Below are 19,919 nucleotides of genomic sequence, written 5' to 3' on the forward strand. Positions count from 1 at the left end.
TCTGTACATCATGTCTGTGCCTGGTGCCTGCAGAGGGCATTAAGTGCCCTGGAACTGGAGTTATAGATAGTTGTGAACCCTTGTGTGTTTGCAGGGAGTCAATCCCAGGTTTTCTGGAAGAGCAGCCAGTGCTCTTCACCACTGAGTCATCTCTCCAGCCCTTTTAGTATTGTGTGTTATACATTAGCTGATAACTTACAACAGGATAATTGTACAAATTGAGAGGAGCCAGAAATGTTACAGGAAATTGACCATTTTCCAGTGTGGTAGTATCTGACCAAGTGCACTATTTTTTTACTTTACAAATGTATTAGAATTAAAAACAAAATACCTCACTTGACCACTTAGGATTTTTGAAATGTTTCTACACCATCTGATTTCCAAAGACATAATCTCTTGCTCGTTTTTCAGAGCCACCTGGCTTTCTTATAGTACTAGGGATCATTCAGCTGAGTCCTTACTGTGAAATTCTCTTCAGCTGCTTCATTTGCTTGAACAGCTCAAAGTGGTTGGGTGACAATCTCAATTTCAGAGTGTGTTGTATTCTATGGTAACCAGAAGCATAAATTAACTGACCAAATGTTAAGGTGGAAGCAAAACAATTGACTACAGTCTTAGGTATAATAGTGAAAGGAGCACTCTGATTTCTACCCCTCAGTAGAGAAGTAGCAGTTTGTTACTAGTCCAGAGCATATATTACAGTTTAAAAATAGAACATTACTGTTTCATGGGTGAAGTCACATATCTGACACTGTAACTGTATGCCATTCTGCTGGACTTATCTCATTAGTGGTACTGTGGAATATGTGCAAAGATCATAGGGTTCTAAGACTTTGAATTCCTTACCAATTAAATTCTAGCCTTGTGAATTCTAACAGAACTCTTTTTTTTTTTTTTTTTTTTTTTTTTTTTTTTTTTTTGGATTTTTTTAGGAAGAGTCTTGCCAGACAGTAGAAAATGACCTTGAACTCATGATCCTCCTGCCTCAGGATTACAGATAAATGCCATGCTTAGCAGCACAGGGTTTTCATAGTAAAATTTGTATAAAGATATGCTACAAGTTTTTTGTCCTTGCCTCTGTTGCCACTTACTGTGATCTTGTAAGACACATGCTTACTCTAAAAGTATTAAAATAGGAGCCTTAGAATTGATGGCGTACGGGAATTTTGTAGGACTGTCACTTTGTTTCTGTTATGTCTAAATACCAGTTTTACATGGTTATGCTTCTGTCTTTTACAGTCAAAGAAAGAATAAGTAACATATTTAATTTAGGTCACCTGTTCATTAAAAAGCAACCCTGAATTGATACCTGGTATCTGACTAAACTTCTGTCCTTTTGTGCTGTAATGAAGGAGGCTAGTTTTGGAGAGTGGAGTAGAGTAAGTGTCTATGTATGACACAGTGCCGTGGTAGGTATGGTGTATTCAACCATAGGAACTATCTAGGGCTGAAGATTAATGAAGTCCAGGGTGGTGATGTAGGGTAATGATTTTGAAATGGCTATGTTTAGCTCCACATCATTAGGCAGTAACTAAGGCAAGAGTGACTATACAATTCGATTGGAGATTTAGAATTCATATTGAAGGCAAAAAATATATGTAATTACTAAGGACAAATAGAAGAGTTATAGGTAGACTCGTTCTTGAAAGGAAATTGTGCAGTTTAGGATGCTAGAGGTAAAACATTTTTGAAATCTGAGCTCCAGGCTCCGCTAGGGTTTGATAAAGGTGAACACTGATGAGATAAATTAGTGAGAGCTGCTTTCAATAATTAAGCTGGGACCACAAGTCTGCATTTGGCCTTTCTGGAGCAGATCAAGGCACATGGTCTTCCTGTGAAGAGTTATGAAAGCTAAAGTGTTAATTGGGTTCTTGGTCTCCAGTGAATTAGAAATCTGAATTCTTAGTTTAGGAGCTCTGGACTTAGAAATTTTCTGAGGATTTGTATTTATTCCTGGATTCAAAATTTACCAACAATAGGAGATATAGATAAAAATTCTCTTTCCTGGAGTTCACTTTTTCTCTTGTAGAGAAGAGTTCTATTCGGTTTCTCCTTTTCATATTAAGGGTTATAATATCTACACTACAAGGTACTATTTATTATTTGTACCTGGGTTTTGTGGTATTATTATACTGATACCTGAAGTAATAGCTCAGTGGTGAAAAGTGCTTACTGATTTGTTCCCAGCACCCATGGTGGGTGGCTATAGCTACCTGTAACTGCAGCTCCTGGGCATCTGATAACTTAGTGGCCTCAAACACCCAAGTTTACATGAACATACCTGCACACAGACAAATACATATATACATAATTAAAAAGAAATTTAAAATCCTTTTAAAATACTGATATGTTTTGGGGCCTTTTTTTATTTTTAAAAGGAGTGTACAGCTAGGTGGGGGCACTTTCCTGTAATCCTAGCTCTTGAGAGGCAGCGGGAAGAGGATCAGTTCACGGCCAGCCTGTGCTACTTGAGACCTTGTCTCAGAAAAGGAAAGAAATGTATGCTCATTTACCAAAGAATTATCCTATCTCTGAACTTTATAGTCCCCTTAGTTCCTGAAGTGGCTCTTTGATTCTCTGTTTGATTTATAACTCATTAGGGTATGCTGGGGATGTCACTCAGTGGGAGAATCATTGTATTGAGACCTTAGTTCAATCCTTAGACACTGTGGGGAAAAGAAGCTTGTTTGTTGATTGATACACGTCAAAGTTGTCAGGCTCTAGGAGATGGAGAGATGACTCTGGTTTAAGAGCATTGGCTGTTTTCTAGAGGACTGGGTTCAATTCCTAGCACCCACATGGCAGCTTACAACTTTCCGTAATTCCAGGATCTGACACTCATGCAGCCATAACACCAATGCACATAAAATAAAAACTAATTATCAGGGGAAAAATAACTTCTTGTTCTTGAATAGGACTGGCATTCAGTTCTCAGTACTCACATGGTAGCTCACAGCCATTCATAACTCAAGTTCCAGGAAATCTCACACATACGCACACAGGCAGAACACTCAGAAATAATTTCCTAAAGCTAATATAGATGTCATACATGGTACAGATCATTTTGTTCACTGTTCTAGGGAAATTATACCTTATTTTTGAAAACTATTTTTTGCTGTTTTTATTTTGAGTCAGGGTCTCACTAAGTAGCCCTGACTTTCCTGGATCTCTCTCTGTAGACCAGCCTGGCCTCAAGCTCAGAGATCTACCTGCCTCTGCCTCCTTCCCAGTTGCTGGGATTAAAGGTGGGCGCCACCACATCTGACTTTTTTGTGTGATCCCAGGCTGGCCTGGAACTTCCTATGTAGTCAGAGCTGGTCTTGAACTCCTGATCATTCTGCCTCTGCCTCTTGAACTCTGGAATTAGAAATGTGCCGCTATATCCAGCTTTCTTGTGATTTTTATTTGCTTTCCCCTGGTGAGAATCTTTTCATGTTTTTATTAGCAGCTTATCTATTTTTCTTGGGAAAAAGATTAAATGCTTTGCCTGTTAACAACATTTTAAAAAAATACATTTGCTTATTTGTGTAGTGCAGAGAGGAGGGGTGTACATATATTACAGCACACATGTGGAGGTCAGAGGATAACTTGAGGGAGTTCTGGGGATTTCACTCAGGTTACCAGGCTTGTTGGCAAATGCCCTTATACTCCATACCATCTTGTAAGCCCTCTTTGCTCATGTTAAGTACATTTTAAAAAATCTTTTCATTATTAGTTACAAGTTATTTATACATACACACACATGTAATGAAGCACTTAAGCATGATTTCAGTTAACTTGTAAAGTCTATTTTCTGGTTTTGAGTCTAGGTTCTCTGTTTTCTTTTGTTCCTTTATTGGTATTACATCTAAGAAACCCTGACTTTAACAAAGATTTATGTATATTTTTGTTTCTAATATTTTTGTAGTTCTAGTTTCTTTTTTTAAAAGATTTTATGTGTGTGAGTGTTTGCCTGCTTGTATATATGTGCACTATGTATGTGTCTGGTTCTCAAAGAAGACAGAAGAGGATATCCTCTACAACTGTAGTTACAGATGTTGTGAGCCACCATATATGTGCTGATAATCAAACCTAAGTCTTTAACACCAAGTGCTCGAAACTGCTGAGCCCCAGTTTAAATTCTCGAATCCTTTGTCCATTTTAGACATTTTTATGTATTTCAAACTAAGGGTCTAAATTTAAAGATTTTTATTTTTCCTTATAACATTTATTAAAAAGCCTTTTTCTTTATCCATTGTTTTGGCACTGTTGAAAATTAGTTTCTGTTGAACAGAATTTTCATTCCGTTCCATTGAGCTATATGTCTTTGGATTGTACCATACTGTCTTGATTACTGTTGCTTTGTAATATGTTTTGAAATTAGTTTGGGTTCTTGTACTTTGCCTTTTTACCAGGATTTTTTTTGGCTCTTCTGAATTCCTTGCAGCTTATGGTCAGTGTATCAGTTTCTGCAGAGTAGATGGCCCACCAGCTCAGGTTCCGATGAGGTTTGTGGTGAGTCTGTAGATTGGTAGTGTACTGTGGGTTTTTTGTTTGTTTTGGTTTTTTGAGACAAGGTCTATAGCTCTGCTAGTCTAGAACTCAGTCTGTAGATCAGGCTGGCCCCTACAGAGATCTGCCTGTCTCTGCCCCTGGAGTGCTGGGGTTAAAGGTCCGGCCAAAAAGATTTCTTTTTTCCTTTAGTTTACTCTTCTAGCACCATTGTCAGAAATTAGAGGACTGTTGGACTGGTTTATGTTTGGACATCTTTTTGTGTCAGTGACCTGTTTTTTTTTGTTTGTGGTTTTGAGGTATAATTATAAATCAAGGGTTGTAATATATCCACAGTTACTCTTTTGCCTAGACTTTCTTTAGCTATAGGGTCTCTTATAGTTTCCTATGAATTTTAGAATTGTTTTTTCTATTTCTGTAAAATCAGTCATTGGAATTTTGGGATTGCATTGAATATGTGGATCACTTTGGGTAACATGACCGTTTGTTTCCCTAAGCATGGAAAGCTTTTCTGTCTTAGGGCATCTTCTCAAATGTCTCTTCAGTGTTTTAGAGATTTTATTGTAAAAGTCTTTCTCCCTCATTAGGTTTATTTGTATTTGTAGGATGAAAAATACATTTTTTTATATAATTGTTTGAAGTATGCTTATGGAGGACAGAGGAAAACTTACGGGAGCCTACTCTTCCCTTTCACTGGATCCCAGTTTCAAACTCGGGTCCCCAGCCTGGCAGCACATGCCCTTACACATTGAACAGTCCGTCCCTGAGAGCAGTCGGTATGAACTCCAAGCAGAAGTGGAGAGTGCTGCTTGCTGGTTTGCTCAGTCCACCTGCCTAGAAATGGGCACATCAATTAACACCTCAGGACCCTCCCCCATAGGCTAATCTAATGGAGGAAATTCTTCAGTTGAGGTTCCCAGGTCAGCGCCACACCCTCTCTTTGGTTATTGTCTTTACAGGTACATTAACTTTAGAAATGTCCTTGCTACTGTTTGTGGAGTAGTCAGGTTCTCACGGGCTCCTGAGGTCTACTAGCTTGTTCAGGGAAGAGGGCTGGGGCGGGGCAGGGTGGGGTAGTAGAAGTCCAAGTTGAGGGATGTGGTAAAAGCAAACAGAGCACCGAGCTTTGCACTGGAGCAAATCTGAGGAAACCAGACACTTAGTTTGCTGGTATTTTCAGACCTTGTCCAGCTGTAAGCCATCTTGTGAAGGGGGAGCTTGATAATGCAGTCATCTAGATTCACCAGGCTTGGGCTTAAGGGTCTCGGTTTTAGCAAATTGTACTTGGTAGTGAGGTAGCGCCAGAGGCTGGGCAATATTCTGGACTTGACTCAGAACTCATAGTCTTCTTACTAGTCTACAGGTGGTTGGTCTCACTCCTTGACACAAAGGGCAGGATCACCAACAATCTTATGTCCATGGCCTACATTCTGCTGTTCCAACTTCTCAGTGGGTCTACGGCTGATCCTGTATATTGTGGCATGGTGTCCTTAGGCTCCCTGACTTGTTTCTAGATTTCAAGAATAGCTCAGTCCTCAGAAAAACAGAAACAGAAGGTCTCCTCCCTTGATGGTGCCAAGCTGACACATTCTGAGCTAGAGCGGTAAGCTGATTTAGTGCACCCTCAGGACAAACCCCTGCATCTTACATATTACTACCACAAACTTTTCCTACATTGAAATTTCAGTTTATTGGGCTAATCATAGGAATTTGGATGAGGGGTTATCTATAGAAGCATGAGAGATCCCAGCAGGACTGTCTAATAGAAACTTGTAACAATAGGAAGTTCTGATTTTTGCATTGTTCAATATAGTAGTGACTAACCATGATACTATAGAAATAATGACTTTTATTTTCCTTTTTTTGTTTTGATTTTTTATATTAATATTTATTGATCTCTACATTTTTCTCTGCTCCCCTCCCTGCCTCTCCCCTCCCACATTCAACCCTCCCCCAAGGTCCCCATGCTCCCAATTTACTCAGGACATCTTGTGCTTTTATACTTTCTACTTCCCATGTAGATTATATCTATGAAAGTCTCTCTTAGTGTCCATATTGTCTAAGTTCTCTGGGATTGTGGTTTGTAGGCTGGCTTTCTTTGCTTTATGCTTAAAAACCACCTATGAGTGAGTACATGTGATAATTGTCTTTCTGTGTCTGGGTTACCTCACTTAAAATAATGTTTTCTAGCTCCATCCATTTTCCTGCAAAATTCAAGCTGTCGTTATTTTTTCTGCTGTGTAGTACTCCATTGTGTAAATGTACCACATTTTTCCTATCCATTCTTAGATCAAGGGACATTTAGGTTGTTTCCAGGTTCTGCCTATAACAAACTAAGCTGCTATGAACACGGTTGAGCACATGTCCTTGTGGCATGATTGAGCATCCTTTGGATATATACCCAAAAATGGTATTATTGGGTCTTGAGGAAGGTTGTTTCCTAATTTTCTGAGAAATCACCACACTGACATCCAAAGGGGTTGTACCAGCTTGCATTCCCACCAGCAATGCAGAAGTGTTTCCTTTTCCCCACAATCTCTCCAGCATAAGTTGTCACCAGTGTTTTTGATCTTGGCCATTCTTACAGGTATAAGATGGAATCTCAGAGTTGTTTTGATTTGCATTTCTCTGATGACTAAGGATGTTGAACATTTCCTTAAGTGTCTTTCAGCCATTTTAGATTCCTCTGTTGAGAGTTCTCTGTTTAGGTCTGTACTCCATTTTTTTAAATTGGATTATGTGATCTTTTGGTGTCCAATTTCTTGAGTTCTTTGTATATTTTGGAAATCAGACCTCTTTCTGATATGGGGGTTAGTGAAGATCTTTTCCCATTCTGTAGGCTGTCGTTTTGTCTTGTTGACCGTGTCCTTTGCTTTACAGAAGCTTTTCCCACTTGTTAAATATGCTTTCTTTTTTCCATTTGATATTTTTTGCTTCTTTATCAAAGATCAGGTGTTCGAAGATGTGTGTATTGATATTGGGGTCTTCTATTCGGTTCCATTGGTCCTCCTGGCTGTTCTTATGCCAGTACCAGGCTGTTTTCATTATTGTAGCTCTGTAGTAGAGTTTGAAGCCAGGGATTGTGATGCCTCCAGAAGTTCTTTTATTGTACAGGATTGTGTTTGGCTATCCTGGGTTTTTTTGCTTTTCCAAATGAAGTTGAGTACCATTCTTTCAAGGTCTTTGAAGAATTATGCTGGGATTTTGATGGGCATTGCGTTGAATCTGTAGATTGCTTTTGGTAAGATTGCCATTTTTACTATGTTAATTCAGCCTACCCAAGAGCATGGGAGGTCTTTCCACTTTCTGGTGTCTTCTTCAATTTCTTTCTTCAAAGATTTAAAGTTCTTGTCATACAAGTCTTCCACTTGTTTGGTTAGAGTTACTCCGAGATACTTTATGCTATTTGTGGCTATTGTGAAGGGTGTTGATTCTCTGATTTCTTCCCCAGCCCTTTTATCATCTGTGTACAGGAAGGCTACTGATTTTTTTGGGGTGGGGGGTTAATCTTGTATCCTGCTACATTGCTGAAAGTATTTATGAGTTGTAGAAGTTCCTTGGTAGAATTTTTGGGATCACTATGTAAATTATCATATCATCAGCAAACAGTGAGAGTTTGACTTCTTCTTTTCTAATTTGTATCCCCTTGATCTCCCTTTGGTGTCTTACTGCTCTAGCTAGGATCTCAAGAACTATATTGAATAGATATGGAGAGAGTGGACAACCTTGTTTTGTTCCTGATTTCAGTGGAATCTCTGGGAGTTTCTCTCCATTTAGTTTGATGTTGGCTGTTGGCTTGCTGTATATTGCCTTAATTATGTTTAGGTATGTTCCTTGTATCCCTGCTCTCTCCAAGGCCCTTATCATGAAGGGAAGTTGTTGTATTTTGTCAAATGCTTTTTTTGGCATCTAATGAGATGATCGTGTGGTTTTTATTTTTCAGCTTGTTTTTTTTTTTAAAGAGTTATTTATTTATTATGTATACAGTGTTCTGTCTGCATGTATGCCACCAGACCAGAAGAGGGCACCAGATCTCATTATAGATGGTTGTGAGCCACCATGTGGTTGTTGGGAATTGAACTCAGGACCTCTGGAAGAGCAGGCAGTGCTCTTAACCTCTGAGCCATCTCTCCAGCCCTTTCAGCTTGTTTATATGGTGGATTACGTTGACAGATTTTCATATGTTGAACCATCCCTGCATCTGTGGGATGAAGCTGACTTGGGGGATGATGGTTCTGATGTGTTCTTGGATTCGATTTGCTAGTATTTTATTTAGTATATCAATGTTCATGAGTGAGATTGGTATGTAATTCTCTTTCTTAGTAATGTCTTTCTGTGATTTGGGTATCAGGGCAATTGTAGCCTCATAAAAAGAGTTTGGCAATGTTCCCTCTGTTTCTATTGTGTGGAATAAATTTGAGGAGTATTGGTATTAGTTCCTCTTTGAAAGTCTTGTAGAATTCTGAGCTGAAGCCCTCTGGTCCTGCCCTTTTTTTGGTTGGGAGACTTTCGATGACTGTTTCTATTTCTTCAGCAGTTATAGGTCTGTTTACTTTGCTTATGTGGTCTTGATTTAATTTTGGTAAGTGATATTTATCCAGAAAGTTGTCCTTTTCTTTTAAGTTTTCCAATTTTGTGGAGTACAGATTTTCAAAATATGACCTGATGAGCCTCTGTATTTCCTCCATGTCTGTTATGTTCTCCTTTTCATTTCTGATTTTCTTAATTTGGATATTCTCTCTCTGCCTTTTGGTTAGTTTGGATAAAGGCTTGTCTATTTTGTTGATTTTTCTCAAAGAACTAACTCTTAGTCTCATTGATTCTTTGTATTGTTTTCTTTGTTTCTATTTTGCTGATTTCAGCTCTCAATTTGATTATTTCCTGTCGTCTAGTTCTCTTTAAGTAAGTTTACTTCTTTTTGTAGTAAAGTTTTCAAGTGTTCTGTTAATTCACTAGTGTGGAATTTTTCCGTTTCTTTGTGTAGGCATTTAGTGCTATGAACGTGCCTCTTAACACTGCATACATTGTTTCCCATAAATTTGGGTATGTTGTGTGGTCATTTTAATTGAATTTTAGGAAGTCTTTAATTTCCCCCTTTATTTCTTTCTTGACCCATTGATGACTCAGTTGAGCATTGTTTAATTTAAAAACCCATTGTTTGTGGGTTTTCTGGAATTGGTATTGCTGTTGACTTCTAGTTTTAAAGCGTGGTGATCTGATATGGTACATTGGGTTATTCCAATTTTTTTTGTATTTGTTGAGGTTTGTTTTGTTACTGAGTATGTGGTCAACTTTTGAGAAGGTTCCATGAGATGCTGAGAAGAAGGTATATTCTTTTCTGTTTGGATAGAATATTCTATAGATGTCTGTTAAGTCCATTTGAGTCATAACATCTGTTAGTTCTCTTATTTCTTTGTTCATTTTTTGTCTGATTTACCTGTCCAGTGATGAGAGAGGAGTGTTGAAGTCTCCCACTATTAGTGTCTTGGGTTTAATATATGATTTAAGCTTTAGAAGTGTTTATTTGACATATGAGGGTGCTCTTGTATTTGGGGCATAGATGTTTATTGTTGAAATTTCCTCTTCATGGATTTTTTCCTGTGACTAATATAAAATGTCCTTCTTTGTCTCTTTTGACTGATTTTAGATTGAAGTCTGTTTTGTTAGATATTAGGATAGCTACACCCGCTTGTTTCTTAGGTCCATTTGATTGGTATATTTTTTTCCCAACCTTTTTACTCTGAAACCATGTCAGTCTTTGAGGTTGAGATACGTTTTTTGTATGCAGAAACAGGATGGATTCTGTTTTCGTATACAATCTGTTAGCCTGTGCCTTTTTATGGGTGAGTTGAGTCCATTTACATTAAGGGATATTAATGACCAGTGATTGTTATCTCCTGTTAATTTAGTTTTCATTGTTGCTGATGTTAATTTGTGTATTTTTTTTCTTTGGGATTTGCTATAATGAGATCATCAATTGTGTGTGTTTTTGTTGGTGTAGCCATCTTCCTTGGGTTGGAGTTTTCCTTCTAGTATTTTGTGTAGGGCTGGGTTTGTGGCTAGGTATTGGTGAAATCTAGATTTGTCATGGAATATCTTGTTTTGTCTTTCTATGGTAATCGACAGTTTTGCTGGGTATAGTAGTCTGGGCTGGCATCCGTGGTCTCTTAATGTCTGCATAATGCTTGACCATGACCTTCTGGCTTTCATTGTCTCCCCTGAGAAGTCAGGTGTAATTCTGATAGGTCTACTTTTATATGTTACTTGATCTTTTTCCTTTTCAGCTGTTAATATTCTTTCTTTACTCTGTATGTTTAGTGTTTTAATCATTATGTGGCAAGAGGACGTTTTTTGATCCAGTCTTGTTTGGTATTCTGTAAGCTTCTTGTATCTTCACAGACATATCTTTCTTTAGGTAGGTAAAGTTTTCTTCTGTGATTTTCTTAAATAAATTTTCTGTGCCTTTGAGTTGAACTTCTCCTTATTCTATACCTATTATACAAGATTTGGCCCTTTTATGGTGTCCCATATTTCATGGATATTTTGGGTTAAGTTTTTGTTAGGTTTAATGTTTTCTTTAACTGATGAGTCTATTTCCTCTAATAGAATTTCCTCTAATATTTCTAATTATTTCTAATAATTCTAATAGAATATTTCCTCTAATATTTCCTTCAGCGCTTGAGATTCTTTCTTCCATTTATTGTATTCTGTTGTTCATGCTTGCATTTGTGGTTCCTGAGCTTTTTCTCATGATTTCTGTTTCTATAATTCCTTTGCCTTGTGTTTTCTTTATTTTTTCTATCTCAGTTTTCAAGCCTGAATAGTTTATTTTATATGTTTTGAGTTCTTTTGCTTGGATTTCTTTACGTGATTTTTTTCATATCTTCCAATTTTTTTGTTAGTTTTTTTCCTCCATTTCTTTAAGGTTATTTTTTAGATCATTTTCTTCTGGTTCATCCATATTTGGTTGTTTAGGTCTTGCTTTTGTAGGGTCTTTAGGTTTTACTGGTATTGTGTTGCTCTTTGTGGTGTAGCATGTGATCTTCCCTTTTCTACTCATCATTTCCTCTATTAGGTGTGGTTGGGGCTGTCTGAGATTTTTTTGAATGATCTTCTAGGTGCTAGTGAATCCAAAGCTCAGATGGTTGTTCCTCGTGGTACAGTCCGTGTCACAGTTCTAGTTACCCCGTTGGTTATTCCTGTTCCTGGAGGTAGCTCAGTGCTCCTGTGCTTTGGTCTGCTCTCTTGAAATTTGCTGTCTCAGGCCTACTTTGGCCTAGGCTGCTGGCTTTGATCTGTTTCTGTAAATCTTGGTCTGGATCTTCTCCTGTAGAAGTCCCTGGCTTGGAGTTGGACCTGTTGTTGTGAAGATTGCTGGCTCAGTCAGTCCTGATCCACCCGTGTTCCGGGACTGCCTTCGGTTCCTGGTGGAGCTTGTTCTCTCTGTGTCTTAGGTAACTGGCTCAGTCCTGCTCCAGTTCCGGTGGAGATCGCAGACTCTGAGTCAGGTCGTTGGCTCAATCCTGGTCTGCCTGTCCCAGGACTAGATTGACTCCCAGTGCTGGATTTGCTCCTGGCTTCTGCTCCCAGTGGAGCTTGTTTATTTACTAAATTGTACATTTTTAAATGAACTGCACCAGTACAATACTTTAAGAAGAAAAACAAGCTGGGTGAGGTTGTGCACACCTTTAATCCCAGGACTAGGGAGGCAGAAGCAGGCAGATCTCTGTGAGTTTGAGGCCAGTCCTGTCTACAGAATGAATTCTAGGACAGATTCCAAAGCTATAGAGAAACCCTGCCCCCCTCAAACAAAACAAAACAAAAAGAATAGAAACAAATATAACAAAAATAACCTTAAATCTTTATCATGTACAAAAATCAGTACCATTGTAAAATATTTAAGACTAGTAGTTGCTTTTTTAGTTCCTAAAAGTCAGTAATCTACACTTTTATCCTATTATTTCTGCATCACCTTTTTTTCTTTTTAGAGCCAGGTCCCTGAATCTAATCTCTTTTGTTCAGTTTTATTTCCTTATCATGACCAATAACAAATTATAACCAACCCCCCTAAGCAATGACAAACATCCACTGAATGATCAAAAACCATCTGCCCACCTCTTAGAAATGTGGGCATTGTGTTCTCTAGACTGTTTTCTGTTGTAGCTTTGGCATCTTTACGGAACCCTGAAAAAAAAATCAAGGTAATCATCAAGCCTTGGGGATGGTAGCTGTTGTCCAGTCTTGGTATGATGAGATAATGCAAAGCTTATCTGAAATTTTGGCTGGAGTAGTCTGTGAGGGTGGATCATATCAGCCAGCAGACTTAAAGCTGATCTGGATGCAGAACTCTGAGGAAACTGCAACAGAGGCACTGAAAGAGGTTGGATCACGTGGGGCCACGTATTTTCTATGGTGTTTGATTCCCTTTCTTTGAAAACACATAAACTTTTAAAGGTAACATACATATCTGCATTAACACAAGTATGGACTATATGTTATTCACAAGGTAGCCAAAGATAAGTTTTTCTTTTATGTTTGAGCAGGTAAAATATACATTATTTATCTTGTAATGTTTCTTGGTTTATTTCTTTATGTCTGAAGTCAGGATTTACTAGGGGTCTCCCCCAACCAAACCTGATCTCTATCAACCTTGAATGATTCTACAGGTTTTTGTTTTCTGTGCAAACAATAGCATAACCTCTTCTCCAGTGCAGCATATTTTTTTATTTCCATTTTGAAGTTAGGCCATTTTTAAAATATGTAGGTTGGTTTAATTTAGCAGTTTCCACATCCAATGTCTCAGAAGCTATTGTTTGTTCATAAAATTATTAAGTCAGTACAACACCATACAGGATCAAGTTTCTGTCTGTATTTTCTTTTTTTCCCTTTTTTTCTGTCTGTATTTTCCATCTTTATGTGACTTCTCTTTTTTAAAGTTTTTTTTCTTTGAAGACTTTATCTTACTATTTATAAGCTTGTTTTTTATGACTGTTATTTTCATTTTTAAGCTTATGTACATTGTTAAACACACTGTAACCTACTTAGAGTTTCTTTTTGTCTGAACCTGCTTTACTGCAGATCTTCAATTTCTTTGTCTGAGTGAAACCTTAACCTGCTGTGCAGCCTAGCTCACGGCTGGCAGATGGAGCCTGTAGGCAGTGGCTGGAGGTGCGTCTTTGTTGCTTAGCCTGCATGAAAGACTGTGGTACTACGAAGCCATGTTGGCTCCATTTTTGTGTGTTTAGAGCCTTTTTAAAAAAGCTTTCTCAGGTTCTATGTGGGAATACATGTTGGGTGCCATGTGTAGTTGGACTTTTCTTTGAGCTGCCAGATCACAAAACATGACAAATTTACTTATTAATTATGAAAGCTAGAATAACAGCTTAGGCTTGTTTTTAACTGGCTCTTATAACTTAAATTAACCCATTTTTATTAATTTACTTTCTGTCTTGTGGCTTTATTACCTCATTTCCTAATAGCCCATCCTGTTTGCTCTGTGTCTGACTGGCTGTTCTGCCCTCTTTCTAGACTTCTCTATGTCTAGAAGTCTCTGTTATACTTCCTGCCTAGTTATTGGTCATTTAGCTTTTTATTAAACCAATCACAGTGACTTTTAAAAGTAGAAACAAGATTGAGTCTTGCTATGTAACTCAAAACGGCTTCCAGTTAGTTCTTTAGATCAAGTTTAGCTCAAACTCAGCATGTTATTTATAATTTTCCATCAGCAATAGAACTACATGAAGCATATAAATATGGTTTTATATTATACAAAGGCCAGTAAAATTCAGGTGAAGGTTTAATGAGCCTATAAAATGCAACTTTGATTATAAAATGAAAATGATATAAAATGCTAAATACCTTATCAGTTGTGTACATGGGGTCAAAACCGTTTTAGTTGAGTTACATTTGAGTAATGAGATCAAACATGTTGACATATACCTGAAGTTACAATTGCTTGAGAATCCAAGGAAGAAGTTGGGAGAATTCCTTGGTTCTGCTCTGACAACTTAGCAAGATATCATCTAAATAAATAGTTCAATGTGATCACAAATGGAAGTCTTTAAGTTATAAGAAATATGGTGTAAAACAAATAAGGTGTCTGAGTAATCTACAAGTTGATTCTTGTTTTTATAAATTTCCTTGTGACTATGCTTTTCATGATTATGATTTTTTTTTCAGTGTGTGGGTGTTGGTGTGCATGCTTATGTGGTGGTTGGGAATGAACCTAAGACCCTTTGCTCTTCCACTGATCTGCACATCCCCAGCTCTTTTCCCAAGCTCACAAAGGGAAGGGGAGGAGGGACATCTTTAGCTGATTACTAAGTATTATGAATTGATACTATTTTTCTTTTTTTACAGATGGTAGTGAAAACTTTTATGGATATGGATCAGGATTCGGAAGATGAAAAGCAGCAATATCTCCCACTAGCCTTGCATCTCGCATCTGAATTCTTTCTCAGGAACCCTAATAAAGATGTGCGCCTTCTTGTAGCATGTTGTCTAGCTGATATATTTCGAATTTATGCCCCAGAAGCTCCATATACTTCCCACGATAAACTTAAGGTAAATATATTGTTTGCAAAATACCATTACTTTTATTTTGCCACATAAGATGGTTTTTGACCACAGTTTCATATAATTATTTATTATCTACAGATATGACTGGTACAGAATGAGGCTTTGGAAGGTAAAGATCAGAGCTTGTCCTGGTCTGCTCATATTTAACCTTCCTGTTTGTCCCCCAGAAAGCCCAGTCAGATAGATGGAAAGCATAAATAGTGGCTTAATGATAGTTTGTGAAACAGTACTATACTAGAATTTAGACAGTGAGATAATTTTCCCCTTATAGGTTATTAAGTAGTGGATATTTAGAACTACTCATTTTTGTGGTTCTATCTTTTAAAAACAATTGTTAGGGCTGGAGAAATGGCTTAGAGGGTAAGAGCACTGGCCGCTCTTCCAGAGGTCCTGAGTTAAATTCCCAGCAACTGCATGGTGGCTCACAGCTGTCTGTAATGAGATCTGGTGCTGTCTTCTGGCATACAGTCATATATACAGACAGAACACTGTATACATAATAAAAAAATCTTTAAAAAATTGTTAAAGTGATCTATTGAACTGATTTTATACTGTTTTTGAGTAATGCTTGGGGAAATTGTAATCTTTTATTATTTATGTGCTTGTGCCTGTGTGAGTTTATGTGTATGGCATGCATGTAGATGCTGGCAGAGATAAGAGGAGGCTTTCAGACTTTCTGAAATGAGTTACAGATGGTTGTAAATCCCCAGATGGATGTGCTGGGAGCCACTCTCGGGTTGTGTATAAGGGCAGCAAGTGCTTTCATCTACCGAGTCGTTGCCCCTTTAAGCACAGTTAGTTTTGCCCTCTCATCTCTTTTGTTTCTTTTTCCATACTTTCAGTCACTTGTGATCAACCAAAATATTAAATGGGAAATCCCACAAATAACAACAGTTCACAAAGTTTCAGTTTGATAGGACCATAATGAAGTTCACTGTCATGCTTTCTCTTGAGACATATGCTGTCTGCCCATGCATGAGTCACTTAGTGACTTTCTTTGTTCCCTGAGAACTGGACTAGTGTCTTATTGCTTACATTCAAGTCATCAGTACTTAAATAATGACCCCTTTTATAACTTTGTTTTGTAACTTTTATATACTGTTCTATCTCATGGTTATTTTTGTTTATGTTTTACTGTGCCTTATAGACTAACCTTTATCATGGATATGCATTTAAGGAAAAAACAAAATACATGTAGATTGCAAGCATCCACTGTCTGGATTACAGCAAAACAAGTCATTTTATGCTATACTAATATTAGTTTGAATGAATGAAAATGTCTCAAGGAAACTTATTAAGTAACAAAGCACCATCCTCAGTCCTCAGGCCAATGCCTTGCGTTTGTGCCAAATAGCTTTTCATCATCAAATTCAAAACCATGGACTGAAAACTACTTGCTTACATGTCAGGAGAAAAGAGTAGTTTTATTTTCCATGATGCAATGCAGAGACAGTGAGTGAGTGACAAGTGTAGTAAGATGAAGAATGTTCTCAGATGAGTTTGCAGTAAAAGTCTTTAGTTTTGCTTCCAAAGGATGTCGTTTTGTTTGTTCTAATCTATTCCAAGCATTTAAAATAATGCTGTCCAACAGCATTCAAATAAAGGGGAACTTTGTTTATTGTAGTTTATAATGACTTTTAGATATCTCTACCTCTATATGTAGATATAGATATGCACTTAGTGTATTGCAAAAATGACAAATAATAGTGTCAAAGCTAATAAATTTTTTACTTTTTTATTTCTTTAACAGGACATATTTCTCTTTATTACCAGACAGTTAAAAGGTTTGGAGGATACAAAGAGTCCACAGTTTAATAGATACTTTTATTTATTAGAGGTAACAATAATACTTTACTTAATAAATATGATTCCATGTAGTTGCAAATTCTTAAAATTATAATGTAAAGTAAAACTGTTATATATAACTTATTTATTAAATTGTCTTACATTTCATAAGGAAAATATCTCTATGTTTCCTCCGTCTTTAAAAGATGAAGTATATCTGCTGAAAAAAATAATTTGATATTTCACTGTCATTCTTAATCTAAAAATGAATCTTCACAGCTTCTGAAATTTTATGCGTATATATATATTTGTAATAATTCCTAACTATTCAGTACTTTTCAACCTGAGACAGTTGATGCTGCCAGTTAAGTTTTTAAAGATTGGACTGATTTTAATTGTGTACATTGAGTCTTTGTAGACTTCACTGTAAACAATTCTACATGTAAAAATTAAAATTGTACTCGTGTGCTTTTGTGTGACAGTTCTACATGTATGTGATTAACCAGTTATTTTTATTTGTTGATTTAAGAATTTAGCTTGGGTTAAATCATATAACATCTGCTTTGAGTTGGAAGATTGCAATGAAATTTTTATTCAGCTTTTTAGGACTCTCTTCTCAGTAATCAAGTAAGTTTTTTTTAAGCTTTTTAAAAAATAATGTGTGTATTGAAGTATTATGTACTCTAATATATAAGTTAAACTATATTTCTAGAGAAATTATTTTCTAAGAATATTACAAAGGGGGGAAATCAATCTGTTGTTTGAAAGCTGTGCTTACCATTTTTCAACTAATTAGTTAATTATTTCCTTGATATAGGGGCTCCTTTGTAACTTTGAGAGACCTGGAACTTAGGTAGCCAGGTTGGCCTCAAACTTGTAGTCTTCTGCCTTAACCTACTGAGTGATTAAATTATTAGGATTGAGGCAGCATGCTTGATGTTACACTGCCTCTTTAAATTTGCTGTATAGATGAATTGGTTGACTTTTCTGTGTTTTTTTGTGTGTTTCAGGCTAAATAATATTAGAGGATTATAAAAAAAAGTCCTTGGAGTTTTTTATTTTACTTTTTTAATATTTAAATATTTATTTGACAGTTGTGTACATATATACATTGATTATTTCACCCTCAGGATACCCAATTTTTTGTGTTGTTCCTCCTTCCCCCCCTGTAATCCACTGAGTCCTGTTAGTACTTCCTGCTGGAATATTTTAAGGCTTTTGTTAGCTTGTTCTTCCACAGATGACGATAGAGTGAGTTCAGCAGTATAGTGCCCATGCCACCTTCAGAAGACAGTCCACAGCACTCCTCCTTCTCTTCTATGCTTTCTAGCCCCTCTTCTTTGCTGTTCCTCACGTCTTGACTAGGAGAGTGCAGTGAATTTCATGTTGAGCTGGTCTCTCAACCAGCACTTATTCTCAACACTGCATTATCTGTTGTTTACTTTAGAAACTTCTCTGACCAGGCTTAGAGCAACACTGACCTATGGGCTATAAACACAAATACTTAGGGCACGGTTTGATCACATGTCCATTTAGCAAAACAGCAGGAGTAGACTCTCATCACCAATTATCCCCATGAATTTCTGAGCCATGGACTTTTGACCAGATTTATTATACTGGGCATGTGTTCTCTTTTGTGGAACAGGCCTCTAATCCAATCAGAAAGTGGTTGGCTATCCTTTTCCCTCCCAGCTGTTTGCATAGTACTTTCTGCCACTATAAAAGCTAGCTATTGGGGGAAGTTTTCGTGTCAGTTCCAACTTGATTTCTCTAACTGTCCTGCAGCCACAGTATATGTGTCTCCAGTGGTAGTGGTAGTGAGCAATCAGAAACAATAGAAATGGTCTGTGTTAATGGGATGTGGGGACGCTCTTGAACCTCTCCAAACAACAACTTTAAAGGAGGTTTGAAAACACCTTGTTTTGAAGAAACTTAGCCATAGAAGCAATGGCATCATAGTGTAAATGGCATGAGACATTAAACAGTGAAGTATTAGGTATTTTGTGCATCAGCGATGTGGAACAGAAGAGATTAGTTCGTTCACTTACTAACTTTGATAATGTTTTCTTTTTGGATGAAGATAATAAGAGTATGTATGTAACATGTATTTTATGAAAGTTTTGGGATGAAATCTAGTGCCTCAAACTTGCTAGATACTAGGTAAGTGCTCTACAACTGAACTATAGCCCTGACTCTTGAAAGTCATATATGTTGCTTGAATCAGCTTTTCATAGAATGGAGAAACTAACAGAAGAAAAAAAAGAACCAGTATAGTTCCTGATCAGGAGAATCCAAACTGATTTCAGTCTAGTTGTTTTCTTGTGGGTTTCTTTTGGAGGCGGGGAGAGGGGTTGGGTGTGTGTGTGTGTGTGTGTGTGTGTGTGTGTGTGTGTGTGTGTGTGTGTGTATGTATGTATATAAAGACAGGGGTTCCCAGTAGCTATGTAGCTATGGAGCCAGTCCTGGGACTCACTCTGGCCTTGAACTCATAGACCTGTCTGCCTGCCAAACACTGGAATTACAGGTGTGCATCACCACTGACCAGCTTTTTTTTTTTTTTTTTTTTTTGGTCTAGCACTTTTATTATTTGTTCATACCTAACATCTGAGATGTGTCTTAAGGTGTTATATTATACGCACATATATCTTGTGTCAGTTTTAAATTCTCTACCACAATAAGAAATGGCAGTTAGGATAAAAAGCAGATGAATTTCATTTTATTGGTTCATTGTATCCAAAAGACTTAACCTTTTAGTATGTGACTCTGTTGGGTTGCATGTGGATTTCTAGAAATTTTTTTCTTTCTCCTTTAGTATAGTGAAGGTTTTATATTAACCTAAAGTAGACAGATTTGATTAGTCTAGTAGCTAAAACATTTAGCTCATAAGAGCTTCCTTTGTCATTTTACTTCCAGCAAGCCATTGGAATAAGTGACAAACTTTTATGCTAATTACCATCTTCTGTATAACAAAGCCTACTAGGAACTTGATTGTATAAGAAGCCACCATTTTTTGCCCATGATTCTGCTTGGCAGTTTGTCTGGTTTGGGTTCTCTGTGGTGTCTGT

General features: G+C 37.2%; 1 protein-coding gene across 1 annotated transcript in view; it reads left to right on the forward strand.

The window, feature by feature from the left end:
• Pds5a (PDS5 cohesin associated factor A) overlaps nt 1-19,919 on the forward strand; it is a 99,642-nt gene that overhangs the window by 13,595 nt on the left and 66,128 nt on the right. Inside the window, exons 3-5 of the mRNA XM_038327396.2 lie at nt 14,851-15,054; nt 16,820-16,906; nt 17,384-17,481. Coding sequence (XP_038183324.1) covers nt 14,851-15,054; nt 16,820-16,906; nt 17,384-17,481 — 389 coding nt within the window. The remainder of the gene's footprint in view (nt 1-14,850; nt 15,055-16,819; nt 16,907-17,383; nt 17,482-19,919) is intronic.

The sequence above is a fragment of the Arvicola amphibius genome, chromosome 1 (genome assembly GCF_903992535.2).
Source record: "Arvicola amphibius chromosome 1, mArvAmp1.2, whole genome shotgun sequence".
In the NCBI taxonomy this organism is placed as follows: domain Eukaryota; kingdom Metazoa; phylum Chordata; class Mammalia; order Rodentia; family Cricetidae; genus Arvicola; species Arvicola amphibius.